The 12,948-nt window shown below is 43.5% G+C and overlaps 1 protein-coding gene across 11 annotated transcripts in view; it reads right to left on the bottom strand.

Moving 5' to 3' along the window:
- The window catches only part of slit2 (slit homolog 2 (Drosophila)), a 104,816-nt gene extending 92,627 nt beyond the window's left edge, over nt 1-12,189 (bottom strand). For all 11 annotated transcript variants that reach the window (XM_063476284.1, XM_063476286.1, XM_063476289.1 and 8 more), the window contains exons 1-4: nt 11,248-12,189; nt 10,283-10,354; nt 8,655-8,726; nt 1,230-1,301 (exon numbers count right to left, since the gene is read on the bottom strand). In XM_063476284.1, the coding sequence (XP_063332354.1) occupies nt 1,230-1,301; nt 8,655-8,726; nt 10,283-10,354; nt 11,248-11,450 (419 nt within the window). In that variant the 5' untranslated portion in view covers nt 11,451-12,189. The remainder of the gene's footprint in view (nt 1-1,229; nt 1,302-8,654; nt 8,727-10,282; nt 10,355-11,247) is intronic.
- Between the last annotated feature and the right edge of the window lie 759 nt (nt 12,190-12,948).

Raw genomic sequence — 12,948 nt, 5'->3', positions numbered from 1 at the left:
TTCACCGTGGGTTTTATAATTTAATCTAATTCTGAGAAATAACAACACAGCAGCTTAAATGTGGTTCTATGGAACGAGCTGTGCCGGTTCAGATAAGATGAGCTGCCATTGAGGGGCTCTCCTCTAAACACATACACCTGGAGGACTGAGGCTCGCACAAACACATGCATATAGAGGCAGATATACACTCGCACTCAACTTGTCTACAACAAGCTGAGCACAGAGCAATATATCCAAGTAGTATTTTTACCTCAGCCCACACGCTGAGCAAAATGCCAGCTCTCGGCCTTGGGAAACACACACACACACATTTGCTCAAACACAGGCAGACACACACCCTTAGACACAACAGGTCATGCCCAGCCGGCCACTGCGGCAGCCGCAGAACATAAACAACTTTCACACACTCTGAATCATCTGAGCATTTCAATATTGTTTCAGATACTGTAAATACATTCAGCCACTCATATAAATATATGCAACCATAATTATTCCCTGAGACCGCAAATGACCGTGACGGGAAGTTAGTTCCCACAGTTTCAGTGGCGTTGCAGCCCAGCCCTGTAGTGCTCGGTTTGCAGCGCAGACGACGGGGCAGCGAGGGGAGCGGAAGGTGCTCGATGACAACAAACAGCGGTTCGTCGGCTTCAATGCAACCTGGAACATTTATGTTCTGTAACGAAAACTGTTTTCTGCCCGTGAAACACAAAATGTAACTTCAGGAGGGAAACCTGTTCACTGCTTATACCAGTAAGTCGGTCATGCTCACTTTCTCCTCTTCATCCTCTCCTACACAACCACACACAAGCACACATACACACACATACACACCTCTCTCCCAGTGGGCAGCAGCTGTTGGAGTGCTAATCTCCATTAGCTACTGAACTGGCTTCTATGGAGAGAGCCATGTAAAATCTGCTCTCTCACTCCTCTCACTCCTTCATCCAAGTGAAACACCCAGACTGGGTCACACAGCAAAACCTCATTGTTTTTTTTTCTCTGCTTTGCAGCATCTGTAACATACATTTTCACATAATTTTGAGTCCTATTCAGTGAACTGTGCAAACGTTGTGGTGATATACACAAACACACCATTACATGAATCCAAAGTTTATCTAGATCATCTTAAGGCTTCTTAGCAAAACATACTAATAGTTAGAGAATATTTCAGTTAACCATGAAGGGCAAACGAGTGACGGACAAAAAAAATAAATAAAAACACGACTTACAGTCTGTAAAGCTTCGTTGTTCCCAGGAAAAGCAGCTCGGGAAAGACAGCCAGATTATTCCGATTCAGGCGCCTGCAGAAATACAACAGGAATTAGGGAATAAACTCGACCTTGCTCGTTCCAAAGACTGCGGTTGGAAGCGGGTACATTTGTGTATAATTAGCCGTTTTAAAGTAGGATTTGTGTTTCCTGAACTTTGTATTAAATTCTGTTACACTGTTTTGATTGTAATACGATTTGAGAGCATGAAATAATTGGGAGACTGATGGGGACACACATACGTGGTCATGCATGGACATTGAAAGAAAAAGGTTATCCATGATTTAGGGGTACAACATGGCTGCCAGACAAACAGTGAACTCGAGAAGGATGGAGGGAACGCAGGCGGAGGAAGACGAGGGAAGGGGTTCAGATGGAGGGAGGGCGGAGGGGCGTTTTTGCCACAAAGACGGAGGAGAGGAGACGATGTGGGAAAAACAAACAGGCAGTCTGGCTGGGCTACCGAATGTGTGAAAAGGACCTCACTGAGTAAACAAGGCCCTCACAGGGGAAGAACTCACAACAACCCATCACGCACACACACGTACACACACACACACACACACACAGTGGAGACGACTCGGGTGAGTTTAATAATCTGGGTGCGATCATTTAACCCTGGTTGAGTGGAGTGAAGAGGTTTGTGTGCAGTGTGTGTTGATGTGTGTGTGCTTGATGTGTGTCAGAGGAGAGGGAGGCAACAGAGTGACACAATGAGAGACAGGCTGCTGAAACAGTTTAACCCTGACACAAACACACCCGCACACACTGACAGGCCCAAACGATGGATGCTGAGCTGGGTGCTACTGGTCGGGAATGAAGAGAGGAGGAGGGGACGAAGAAAGAAAACACCTAAGAAGAAAACTAAGAAGAAAAGTTGAGTGTGATTTATACAAAAAACAAAACAAAAAAAAAAAACATACGAACTAACAGAAGTACTGCAGATTTTCAAACAAAAACACCAGCTCCTTTCAAAACTTCCCCAAATCTCTTTTTCATTCTCTTGTTGACTTTTTCCTCTTAACCTTTGTCTTTCACCTCTTTTTGCATCACTAGAAGCCGATGTGGACTTAAATAACGTCACCCCCTCTGTGTCCATCTTCCACCCACAAGAGCACAAATATGTGAACGTGCCCGTGCGCACGCACACACATTCACACTCCACAGTTACATCAGAGGCTGCTTAAATATTTAACGTCCCGCAGAAATGATGTTTCTAAATTATTCACTCCTCTTCCGTTAACGCTGCTTCTGGCAGCTAAGAGCCCCACATGGCCCCACGGAGAGGCCCACTCCCCCTGCAGGTCCTGCCCAGCCATGAGCGCCCGTTAGTGGGCTAGACATCCCCCTGGGAGAGTGTACGGACTGGTGTTCGAGGTAGGGAGGAGGAACGACAGCAGAGAGGTGGTATGAGCTCATCGCCTTAAAATAGAGGCAATGCTGTCAGACTAGGAAACACGAAATGAAGTAGAGACAGGACACAGAGATCAAATCCAGTCTGCTCCACGGTGCCGCCGAGTTATCAGTGTGTTTTAATTAACCTTTTATTCATTTCTTCACTAGAATATGTATAATATATTTAGCAATTAACAACATAGAGATTGTTCAGATTTACAGTCTAGGATTCCCGTGCAGAGTTCTTCTGTTTTTCCTGCTTTAGTTCTACAAATATTACAAAAGTTTGAAACGGTTTTACTTTCCTCGCACACTCTCACACATTACAAACAACAAATCAAGTTTAAGAAGAAGCAATGTGATATCAAAAACAGAGAATTTATACTTCTGATGGGGAGCTCCAAATACAGTGATGTAGAAAAAAGCAGCCAACAATTATTTTCATGACTAATTTATGCACTGAATTAATTAAATCATTGAAATTAATTATAAAAAATTAACTTAGTTATTTACAGTAGACTGTAACAGAAACAAACCACCTGCCGTACTTAAAATAAATAAAAGGCTACCATCATACATAACCAGACATTTCAGCCTATCATTGCAACACTGCATATGAACATAACACGAATAACATTAAAGTGCGCTTGCCACGAATTTTTTTTATTTTAAACATTAAACATTGCCAAAGTTTCAAATATCGATTTCGGTGTTTGTCCAAATAATTCCCGTGAGCCAGAAGCTTGGGCTTCAGACTGAGTGTCCCATTTCAGACAGCGTGTGTGTGTGTGTGTGTTTTCCTACTCTACTCATCTCTACTTTCTTGCTGATCAAAGTTTCTGTTTCTGAAGGGCAGCCAATCAAAAGAAAGTTGGCTTCAAAAGAGGGTGGCCTTCAAGGGTGAGGAGCTAAAGTGTTTTGTTTCAGCGAGCAGATGAGAGGGAGTGAACCAACATCCAGTATAAGATAAATAAGGATTATTTTAAACTTTGAATTAAGGAAACTCTAGTGGAGTCCAAGAATAATAGTATGCAGCTGGAAATGAGAATAAAGGGTCCAGCTTAAGTTATTATGCATGTAATCAAACATTTTGTACTTCTTATGTGTCATTACACACTAGATCGTACTGACTATGACTCCCCGGACCCGACATAAACGCTGCATGAACATGACACGCACAATGTGGCTGACGTCACATGTGATTTACTCCAACATGATATGTAGGACATTTAAAACAATCTTAAATACATTTTTGTAATAAACCACGTAAATGTTTAAGTGTTGTTCATTAGAGGCAGAAATTGCAAATCATTTTTCTGAGATTTGAAAAGTTCCCTTATGAAACAAAACTACTGAAAAAAACAGTGATGATTCTTAACAAGTTTCTCAGTTAAATCTGAGAGCTACAATGTAACGACAAAACATTTTAGCCTGGCTGAAATGTTTTGTAGTTACATTGTAACTAAGACCTCCAAAGTCTGCTGTTACTTGCAGAGGCTACATCAGCTGACTTGCCAGTTTTCATGACTCCACTTTGCACATTTCTCACCATGGTCTTCAGCGCTGATTCTGCTCTCAGTATTTTGTTAATTTGAACTGCTGCATTAGCCTAATTAAGGAAGCACTGTCTAAAAGATTAACAGCTCAACAGTCAACCTATTGCAAGCTCTCCATCACCACTGAGCTTGGCTCGGCTGCTAATTGTCACTTCACTTTTAAAGTTCTGCAAAAAAATTTGCTTGAACATAAACTTCTGAATCAAACAATGAAATCTCTCCAGTCATGTAGTGATTTAGTTTATTTGATGTTTTTGTGTATAAAGACAAATATGTAGCACGAACCAGTTCCACATGCCACACATTTATGGGCTAAACTAGTCTGCAATTACCACCCACTGTTGAGCCTTTTTCCTTCTACATCTGAAAGAACGTATCTCTATCTTTTATATCACAGTGTGTGAGCGTGTGTGTGTGCACAAACAGCCTCAGAGTGCTTCCACAGCCATGTCTCATTAGTCAAAGTCTGGCTGGAAGAGAATGAAGACGGAGTAGCCAGTAGTCCGAGGTGTGAGAGTCACTCCGCCGAGCTAATGTCACACTGCAGCATGGTGATAATCCCTGCAGTCATAAACAGATGCTAGAAGCCCAGAAACCGCACAGTAAACACACACTCGCAAACATGCACAGTGTGCCAAATCTCTGTACATACACACATGAATACTCGCACAAACATAAAAGTCTGACACGCACACGCAACCCTAACACCTCAGACCCATGTTGATGCGCAGTAGTACAGCCTTGCAGACTCTGAAAATAACAAACCGCCTCAGAAACCAATTATTACTCCACCAATGCTGCTGCAGCCATAATACACATGCTGAACTAACAGTCAGTCTATCACACACACAAACACACACACCACAGTTATAACCCAAAACACTGCAGACATTTCCATGAACCTAAGAAACTGTCTTCACTCCAAAAACCACTTCAAACTGACCAGTGTGTGTGTGAATGGGTGTGAATGCGGTTCAACAGTTCATGTTTTCGGTTCACAGCTCGTGCATCCAAAGCGAGCCAATATCTATCACCCACCAGAGATTTACACTCTCTAATCTGATCTGTTATTTAAACACTAATGAAAGATACCATCTCTTGTCTTAAAACACAGAAATGCAGAAATTCAGTCTTATCTCCTAAACACTAAATTCCTTTGCTATCAGGCTAAAATCATTCGCATTCAGCAGCGCCGGGCAGCTTTTCCTCTAAACTTTCCGCGAACTGGTGTGTACCAACAAACATAACAAATGTTGGGTGCAGCAGAGTCTCGGAAAAATCTATCTCGAATGGCTTTTTAGACGGAACTGCTGTGGTGAAAATGGCTTTGTGTCTTCACAGTGCAGATAATTTCAAGCTCTACTGCTCAGTAAAAATGGAGAAAAAAAAATTGAAACTTTGCCCTGAAATGATCAGCGGGAACAATGTTATCACTCACAGGCTTTAGAGCTAATCATTTCGCACTAATCCAGAGCTTTTCTTTGAAATCCATAGCCCCGCTATCTGGGATCACTGTTACAATTATCTTCTGCTGTTCATATTGTCAACATATTACAGCACGATCACTTGATTTGAGGCTTCATTATCTACTTTGTAATTGCTGTTGATAGACGCATCTCACCACTGTAATCAGCTGTGCGATTACTCATCTCAGTAAAAATTATCTTTAAATAATGTGATCAGTCAGTTGCAGGCTAATTATCGAAGGATTTAGCCGACTGATTTTCTCTGAAATTACTGTCTCGGTACCTGCAATATCGCTTTCATTCTCCCTGCATGTCTGAGGCTGTTATCTCCTTCATTCTCACACACTTTGAATTGAACAGGGGCTGTAAAACAGTCAAGTAAGTGAAGGATAAGAGGATCGGGAACTCCTCACTTAACTATTCTACACCCACAGGGTGAGAGTAAAGAATGTATAGCATTCCTATATGCACAGGACAATAGAGAGGGAGAGAGAGAGCCAGATGGGTGCGTAAGAAGCAAAAACATGAGGAGAGGTTAAGGAGTGAATGAAAACGTTGCGAGTGGGTTTGGGGGGGTCCTCCAAATCAAGATAAAACCAGTACTGACAGAGCAGCCTTGCGTAAGTGAATGCGCATGCATGAGTGTATCTAAACACATTCATGTGTTTGGATATGTGCACAGTTGTGTTGTGACATGCCTATCTCCTCCACACCTCCTTCAACCACATGCCCCTCCTCCGTACCCCCAAGGCTACTGCCCTACACCTGACCCAGCCCTGCCCGGCCCTTCAGGGCCTGTCGCAAAAAAAAAAAGATGTGAAGGGGAACCGTTTTCTGCCCCCATGGGGGGCAGTCAGTGTGGATCTGTCAGCCAAGCTTAGGGCCCTCTCCTCTGGGCTGTGGTGCCCAGCAGGCCCCCTCCAGCCCCCAAGAGGACGGAGGGCTTTGAAATGGGCCCTCAGACTCCAGACTCCAGAGACGCGCCTTTGTATGGTAGCTGTTGGGGGGCATTGATGACTGACTCCATCTTTGTGTTTGTGAACATGCCACGCAAGAGAAGCTGAATTACAGAGGAAAACTTGCAAGGACAACAGAAGACAGCCATGTTGTGTCAGAAAGTTTGCTGTTGTCAGAGACAAGACAGAAAAGGAGAGACAGCCATATCGTGCATGATTTCACATTAGATATCTAAGACTTTATCAGCTGTTGCTGTTACCGCACGACAATCTATGTTCAAGACTGTGTTGCTTATATGAGTGCGTGAAAGAGGGTATTTACTAGCTTGCACCATCTCTTTGGAGGGAGAGTAATCATTATCAAAGTTTACTTTTAAATCCAGACCATATGTAGTTAAATTTTGCCCTCTTTGTCACCAACTCTGAGTAGGAATTCCCAGAACCGCTTAGCTGGACAGAGCCCAGTGCTGGTTGCATGAGAAACACTAGCAGATTCCTTATAGCGGTCTACAGAGCTTCTCTCTCTCTCTCTGTCAACAAAGAGCAGCTATAGTGCAGCAGAGAGCAAAGAAAAAACAGGCATGACAGGGTCAACACCAAAGCATCCAAAAAAGTCACATTTTATCACTTTCACCCCACTGACTTGTGACAAATTTACCCACAAGAGCCATAAAAAAGATTAACTGCTTTATTTTTTATTTTTTAGTCTGTGTGTGTGTGTGTCCAGGTGGATATCTCTCTGCATATGCCAATATGTCTGTTTTTGTAAATGTGTGTGTGTGTGTGTGTGTGTGTGTGTGTGTGTGTGTGTGTGTGTGTGTGTGTGTGTGTGTGTGTGTGTGTGTGCAGTGGCTTTAATTAAAGCTTGTCACTAAGACTCCTCACACTCAGTCAGTCCACTGCATTCCCATGTGTCATGTGCTGTCACTCAGACCACATCACTTGAACAATCACACACACACACACAAACATACATACATGTACACGTATATATGACAGTACACAAAACTCAGTGGGCAGCGAGGCTACTTGTCCCTTCTTTCTGCTTCTCTCTCACACACATAAACTACCAACATTTAATTATGTTATAAAGGCCTCATGCTGCCTGGATGCTGACTTGTGATACCAGGTTGGCATCGTAAAAACTTCTGACTGTTCTTCATTCACTTCCATGGCACTCAGACTCAACATTTGCCACATGAACAGATTTGCAGGAGGCCAAGTTGGGGTAACTGACATAAAAGTGGCAAAACATGATGCATGCATTCACACGGAGCAGGAGGGGTCACTAATTAGGTTGGATACATTATAGCCTTTTTGGTATGATTCTGGGCTGTCCTAGATGACTGCAGGATGATCATGTTAAAATCTTGGGGAAATAGTTTGTCTTCACTGCTGTCACATCAGGTATTTTCACTGAAAGCTTTGATATCTAAAGTCAGCCTGTCCTTGATTTCTGGTATTGCTGCAACTCAAGTTAATATATAAATAAATAAATGATAAAGAAATCCATAAGTTCCGGTGATGATTCATAATCCACTGGCTGGTATATAATATAATCTGCTGACATTATCCTTCCCACTTTCTACTGAAACATGCAGTCCTAGAAGGTCACTAAGTATTCAGAGCTCATTGGACAAAGGCAAACCAAATAATTTTTTTTAAAAAAGGGCTTTTTCAAAACCCCTCTTGCACTAAGGACTGTTGATGCTGTTAGTAAGCAGTGGGTTAGGACTTTTAAACAGTGTCCTTGAGAGTCACCAAAGCACAGAATACGGGAATGTTTTTTTTGGAAGAAGCTCTACAGACTTGGAGAATTTCTAACAAAGACAAATAATGCAGCCTGTGGTCGGCCAATACCTGAAAAGATTTTATGATGACACTTGTTGATCTGTGCATCCAGATATACAAATGAATTGACGGGCATGCACGTTCTTGGAATTTTTAAGGCTGGGCAAACTGATTTTATACAGAATTAAATTAACACAATGGCGTCGACACATCATTACTCACAGTCTCTCCAGCTCCTTCAGGTCCTGGAAGGCTCCTCTCTCGATTGTGGTGATTTTGTTCTCCATTAACTGCCTGAGAGAGAAACACCAAGAGAGTGTGAGACTATGTGAATTGGACAATAAAAAAAGGAACGACATGAGAGGGGGGAAGGAGAGTGATAGAGAGACACAGAGCGTGAGAGCTGACAGAGTGATTTGTGTGATGAAACCATAAGAGGCCAAAAAAAAAAGGAGAAAGATGGCTGGATGGGGCCACCGATAAGAGAGAGAAGAGAAAGACGGAGTGAGATAGGGCACAGGAGATTGACACTGGAGAGGAGAGAGAGGGAGAAATAGAGAAGGATCAGGCAGCACTAGGAGTGAAAAAAGGAGAAAAGCAGATTGGTGGAGATGGAAAGTGATAGAAGGTTTAAAAAAAGCAAGAAAGAGGGGAGACAATCAGCAGCGGGTCGATAGAGTCCCAGAATTGACTTTAAAACTGGCCCATCAGTTGGACAGCGACTCATCTATCATCCAATTTACTCTCTATCTAACCGCATAGGTCTGACTACTCATTCACTTACACTAGCACAACTCCACTAAGATTAGTGTGCTGACGAAGCCAAGCAAAAACACACAGGCTTTTATGGGCCATCTCCACTGAGCTCTTCTTTTTTTTTAATTAATTGATTTATCAGTGAGTCAACACTTTTTTAAAATACAGCCTCATAAGAAAAAAAGGGGGGGAAACTTATATTTTTAAAGACTCTTCTCACAAATTTCTCAAATTAAAAAAAAAAATCTATTCTCACGGGTTTTTTTTAAAGTGCAGTGTTTTTGCTTGAAAAAAATGCCGATAAACTCACTAATTATGGTGCTTTTGGGTGAACATACCGGAAATAGCTAAAGTGAAAACTAGAGCACACAAATAAAGACACACATACACACAATTAAGGACATAATCTCTGGAGGAATTCCAACTATGTGTATTCCCTTCCATTCATTTCGGCTGCTGAATAGCGCGCACAGCAGCTATCCCTGTCCTGGCAGTGACGGTGCAGGGGAATTAAATCTGGATTCATCCCAGGTAAAGAAACCTGTTCTTACTTGACTCCCCCCCCCCCCCCCCCCCCTTCTCTTCCTTTCCTTCCACCCTTCCCTCCCTTCAAGCAGCTACATTCCTCCCTCCGCGGTTACACCTAATGACCGCTATCTCTTTCCTCTTTTTACCCTCCATCACTTCCTCGCCAGCGTGTTAATCACTCCAGCACATGGGCCCCGGGGCCCGGTGGTTAAAATAAACCCCCTCCTGACACTTCCACTGGCAGATTAACACGACAGCATTAACAGGTGCCGCTGCTATTCTGTTTAGACACTTATGATGGCTCAGTGAAACCGCAGCTTCCCACCACTGGATGCAGTGCCTGCGTGCAGCAGCTCCAGAGCTGGATGAATCTGCTGCTGCTGCCGAGCACGGCCAGAAACTGTTAAATCTCTGTGGTGTGATGTTCTGTTGGAAAGTTTTCTGGATATGCAAGGTGCTGCTTAACAGTGCATGTGGGTGAGAATATTGTTGTTTTCCTTTTTGCATCTTCAGAGGAGGGGATAAAGAGGGGATAAAATAAAATTCGCCGAATAAGCGTCACTTACAACACTCGCAGATGCCTCAGCCCTGCGAAATCCGTCTTCGTGATTTTAGTGAGGTTGTTTGCATTCAGGTCCCTAGAAAGAAAAATTATATTTTAAAAAATTTATATAAAAAAAAGATATATTAATACATCGAGGACAATGTTTGTGATGGTGCTCATTGATGAAGGGGGTTTTTGCTGAAACTTCTTGTGCCGTAGCCAACGCAGGGTTGTCATCTGACTGTCAGAGAAACTCAGAGGAGCTGTGGCTGCTGTACTACATCGGCAAATGTTAATTTCATCGAGGGGTCTTTTAATGATAAAACGCGGCCTCTTTAACTCGGAGCCCACTTGTCCAAATCCGTTTTTGATTAACTCGCTGGTCTGCTGACAAACCGATGTGGTCTACGGAGGCTGTGCTAATGCAACAGTTCGAAACCACCACCAACCACAGCAGCCCCCCAACTTCAGCTCCGCGATCAGCACTGACGTGTCCTCGTATTAGGCACCAAAACGAGCTTTAGTGTTTTTATCATTTACACCTCACACCAACATTTACATCAGCTGCGTACTGCGGCGTTAACAAGGCCGAAAGTATAGGTTAGACATGACAGAAAGCTCTGCGCTGTTAAAGATGTGGTCCTCGAGAGAGACATTTTCAGTGCCTCCCGTTTAAAAACAAATTAATTAGACAGGAAAATTTGGGGGAATAATGTCTGATCATAAGCATATGAGCTGATGACATTTCCTAACCACTGATCGGAATAACATTTGGGTGCTAAAACATCAGAAGGTGTGACATTTTTTTCTCCATAAACTCTTTAAACTCCTCACACCCCTTCAGAAGAATCGCCGCATTAAAAGGTAAATGCAGTCTCGTTATTTTTCATCATTTAAGCATAAAAGAAATGGCAACACGACATTATGGTGACTTTTCTTATGCAATGTTTCCAAATTTTAGGTAAAATCTAACAATCCCGTACTTACAGTCTCTCCGTGTTTCGAGGTATGTTTCTGGGCACATTGCGCAGTCCTTGTCCGTGACAGTCCACTGTCGTACCGGTGCAGGAGCACTGGGCCGGGCATGGCTGACCGTCCGCTCCGCTGGACAGGACCAGAACAGTCACCAGCAGCCCCAGCACAGTCACCGGGGAGCGGTGAGGGCCAACGGGGCACCGAGCTCCCACCATCACTGCGGCAAGTGGGGGCCAATATGAGACCCGCAAAAATACCGTGAAAACAGAAGGGCGTTAAAAGATAAAGCCCCGAAATCCCCCGAAGGAGCTCACCAAACTCTGCACGCAACGGGATGCCGTCCTTCTTTTCGCTGTCCTCCCTTTGCACACGCGTGTTTCAGAAATGTCTGGTTCTGAATTTACATTTGGGTCCTATGAGAGGGGTTTCAGTGCGTGAGGACTGTGATCAGGGACTTGGGTCCCCCTGGGTAGAAATAGGGGAGCTCGATAAGGCGGTAGAGCGGCTCTTTGGCTGCGCTACAGCGGCGCAAACTTCCACATGTCCCCGGCATGCGGTGCCCAAATCCCCCCGGTGAGTGCCGTGCCTGTGTAAGTAAATGTGTGCCCGCGGAGCAAAGACAGTGAAACACCTCGGCCCTTGATCTGATCCGATCCGAAGAAACCCTCTCTCATGTACACACACACACACATACACACACACACTCTCCAGGTAAGGCTCTGTTGGTTGTAATTCACAACACGCGTCCTGCGAGGAAGCCGCGGCTGCTCTTCTTTCTCCCAAAAAAAAAAAAAAAAAAAAAAAAAAAAAGCTCAGCAGAGGTCACCGTGGCGGAGAGATATTGATCCCGATAATATATCAACTGCCGGTCAGCGGCGAGGGTAACGCGAGGGACAGAAAATCGTGAAAGACCAGCGCGCAATACTATAATCCAACTCTGCGTGGTGCGTCAAAGCGCTGCTCCCGAGAGTGTGTGATAGGGAGAGAGAGAACAGACGCAGCAGCAGACGTGCTCTCTCTCTCTCTCTCTGTCTCTCTCTCTCTCTCTCTCTCTCTCAGACAAATACAAAACATCCACGCATTGCGTTTTCCCTCAAGGTAGCAGCAGGTTTCCAGCTGGCCGTCAATCAAACAGCAACAGTTTGACCTCGGAAGGGGACTCTCTTTTTCACTGCAGTGTCCCGGTCACCTGATGCTTTATTTAGCTGGCTTCAGGAAGGAGACCGAACCTCAGACTGAAAACTAATGTGGAAAATTTAGAAACAACTTCTGAGCCCTGGATTTCTATACGGATGGATGAAGAACTGCATCTGAGAGACATTTCTCTCAGATTTTACTTAAAAATCCTCTCATTATATCTGTCTCATAATTGTGACTGCACAAGATGAGCAGCTGAAATGGATTTGAACTGATTTGTTTTTAACCACGAAAAAAAAAAAAAAAGTTAGTTTCAGTGTCAATAGCAACAAGTAGCTCTAAATTAAAGACTACAGGAATTATGTGACACTGAAGCCTTTGCAAACGTTTCAGCTCTAATATTAAATTTTCAGAAACTCTGAAGGGAGACCAGCACGTATTTGCATATTTAGATGCTGTCATTTACTGATTAACGACAATACTCATAATAGGTACTGATCAGTTACTGTAACAGGAACAAAATAACCATACATGTGAAGTTCTGTAATATTTACTCAGAAAGGACTTTGTTTGCTC

This window comes from Pelmatolapia mariae, linkage group LG6 (genome assembly GCF_036321145.2).
Source record: "Pelmatolapia mariae isolate MD_Pm_ZW linkage group LG6, Pm_UMD_F_2, whole genome shotgun sequence".
Taxonomy (NCBI): domain Eukaryota; kingdom Metazoa; phylum Chordata; class Actinopteri; order Cichliformes; family Cichlidae; genus Pelmatolapia; species Pelmatolapia mariae.
Note: the sequence above shows the minus strand (reverse complement) of the source record. Positions and strands in the feature narration are given on the sequence as shown.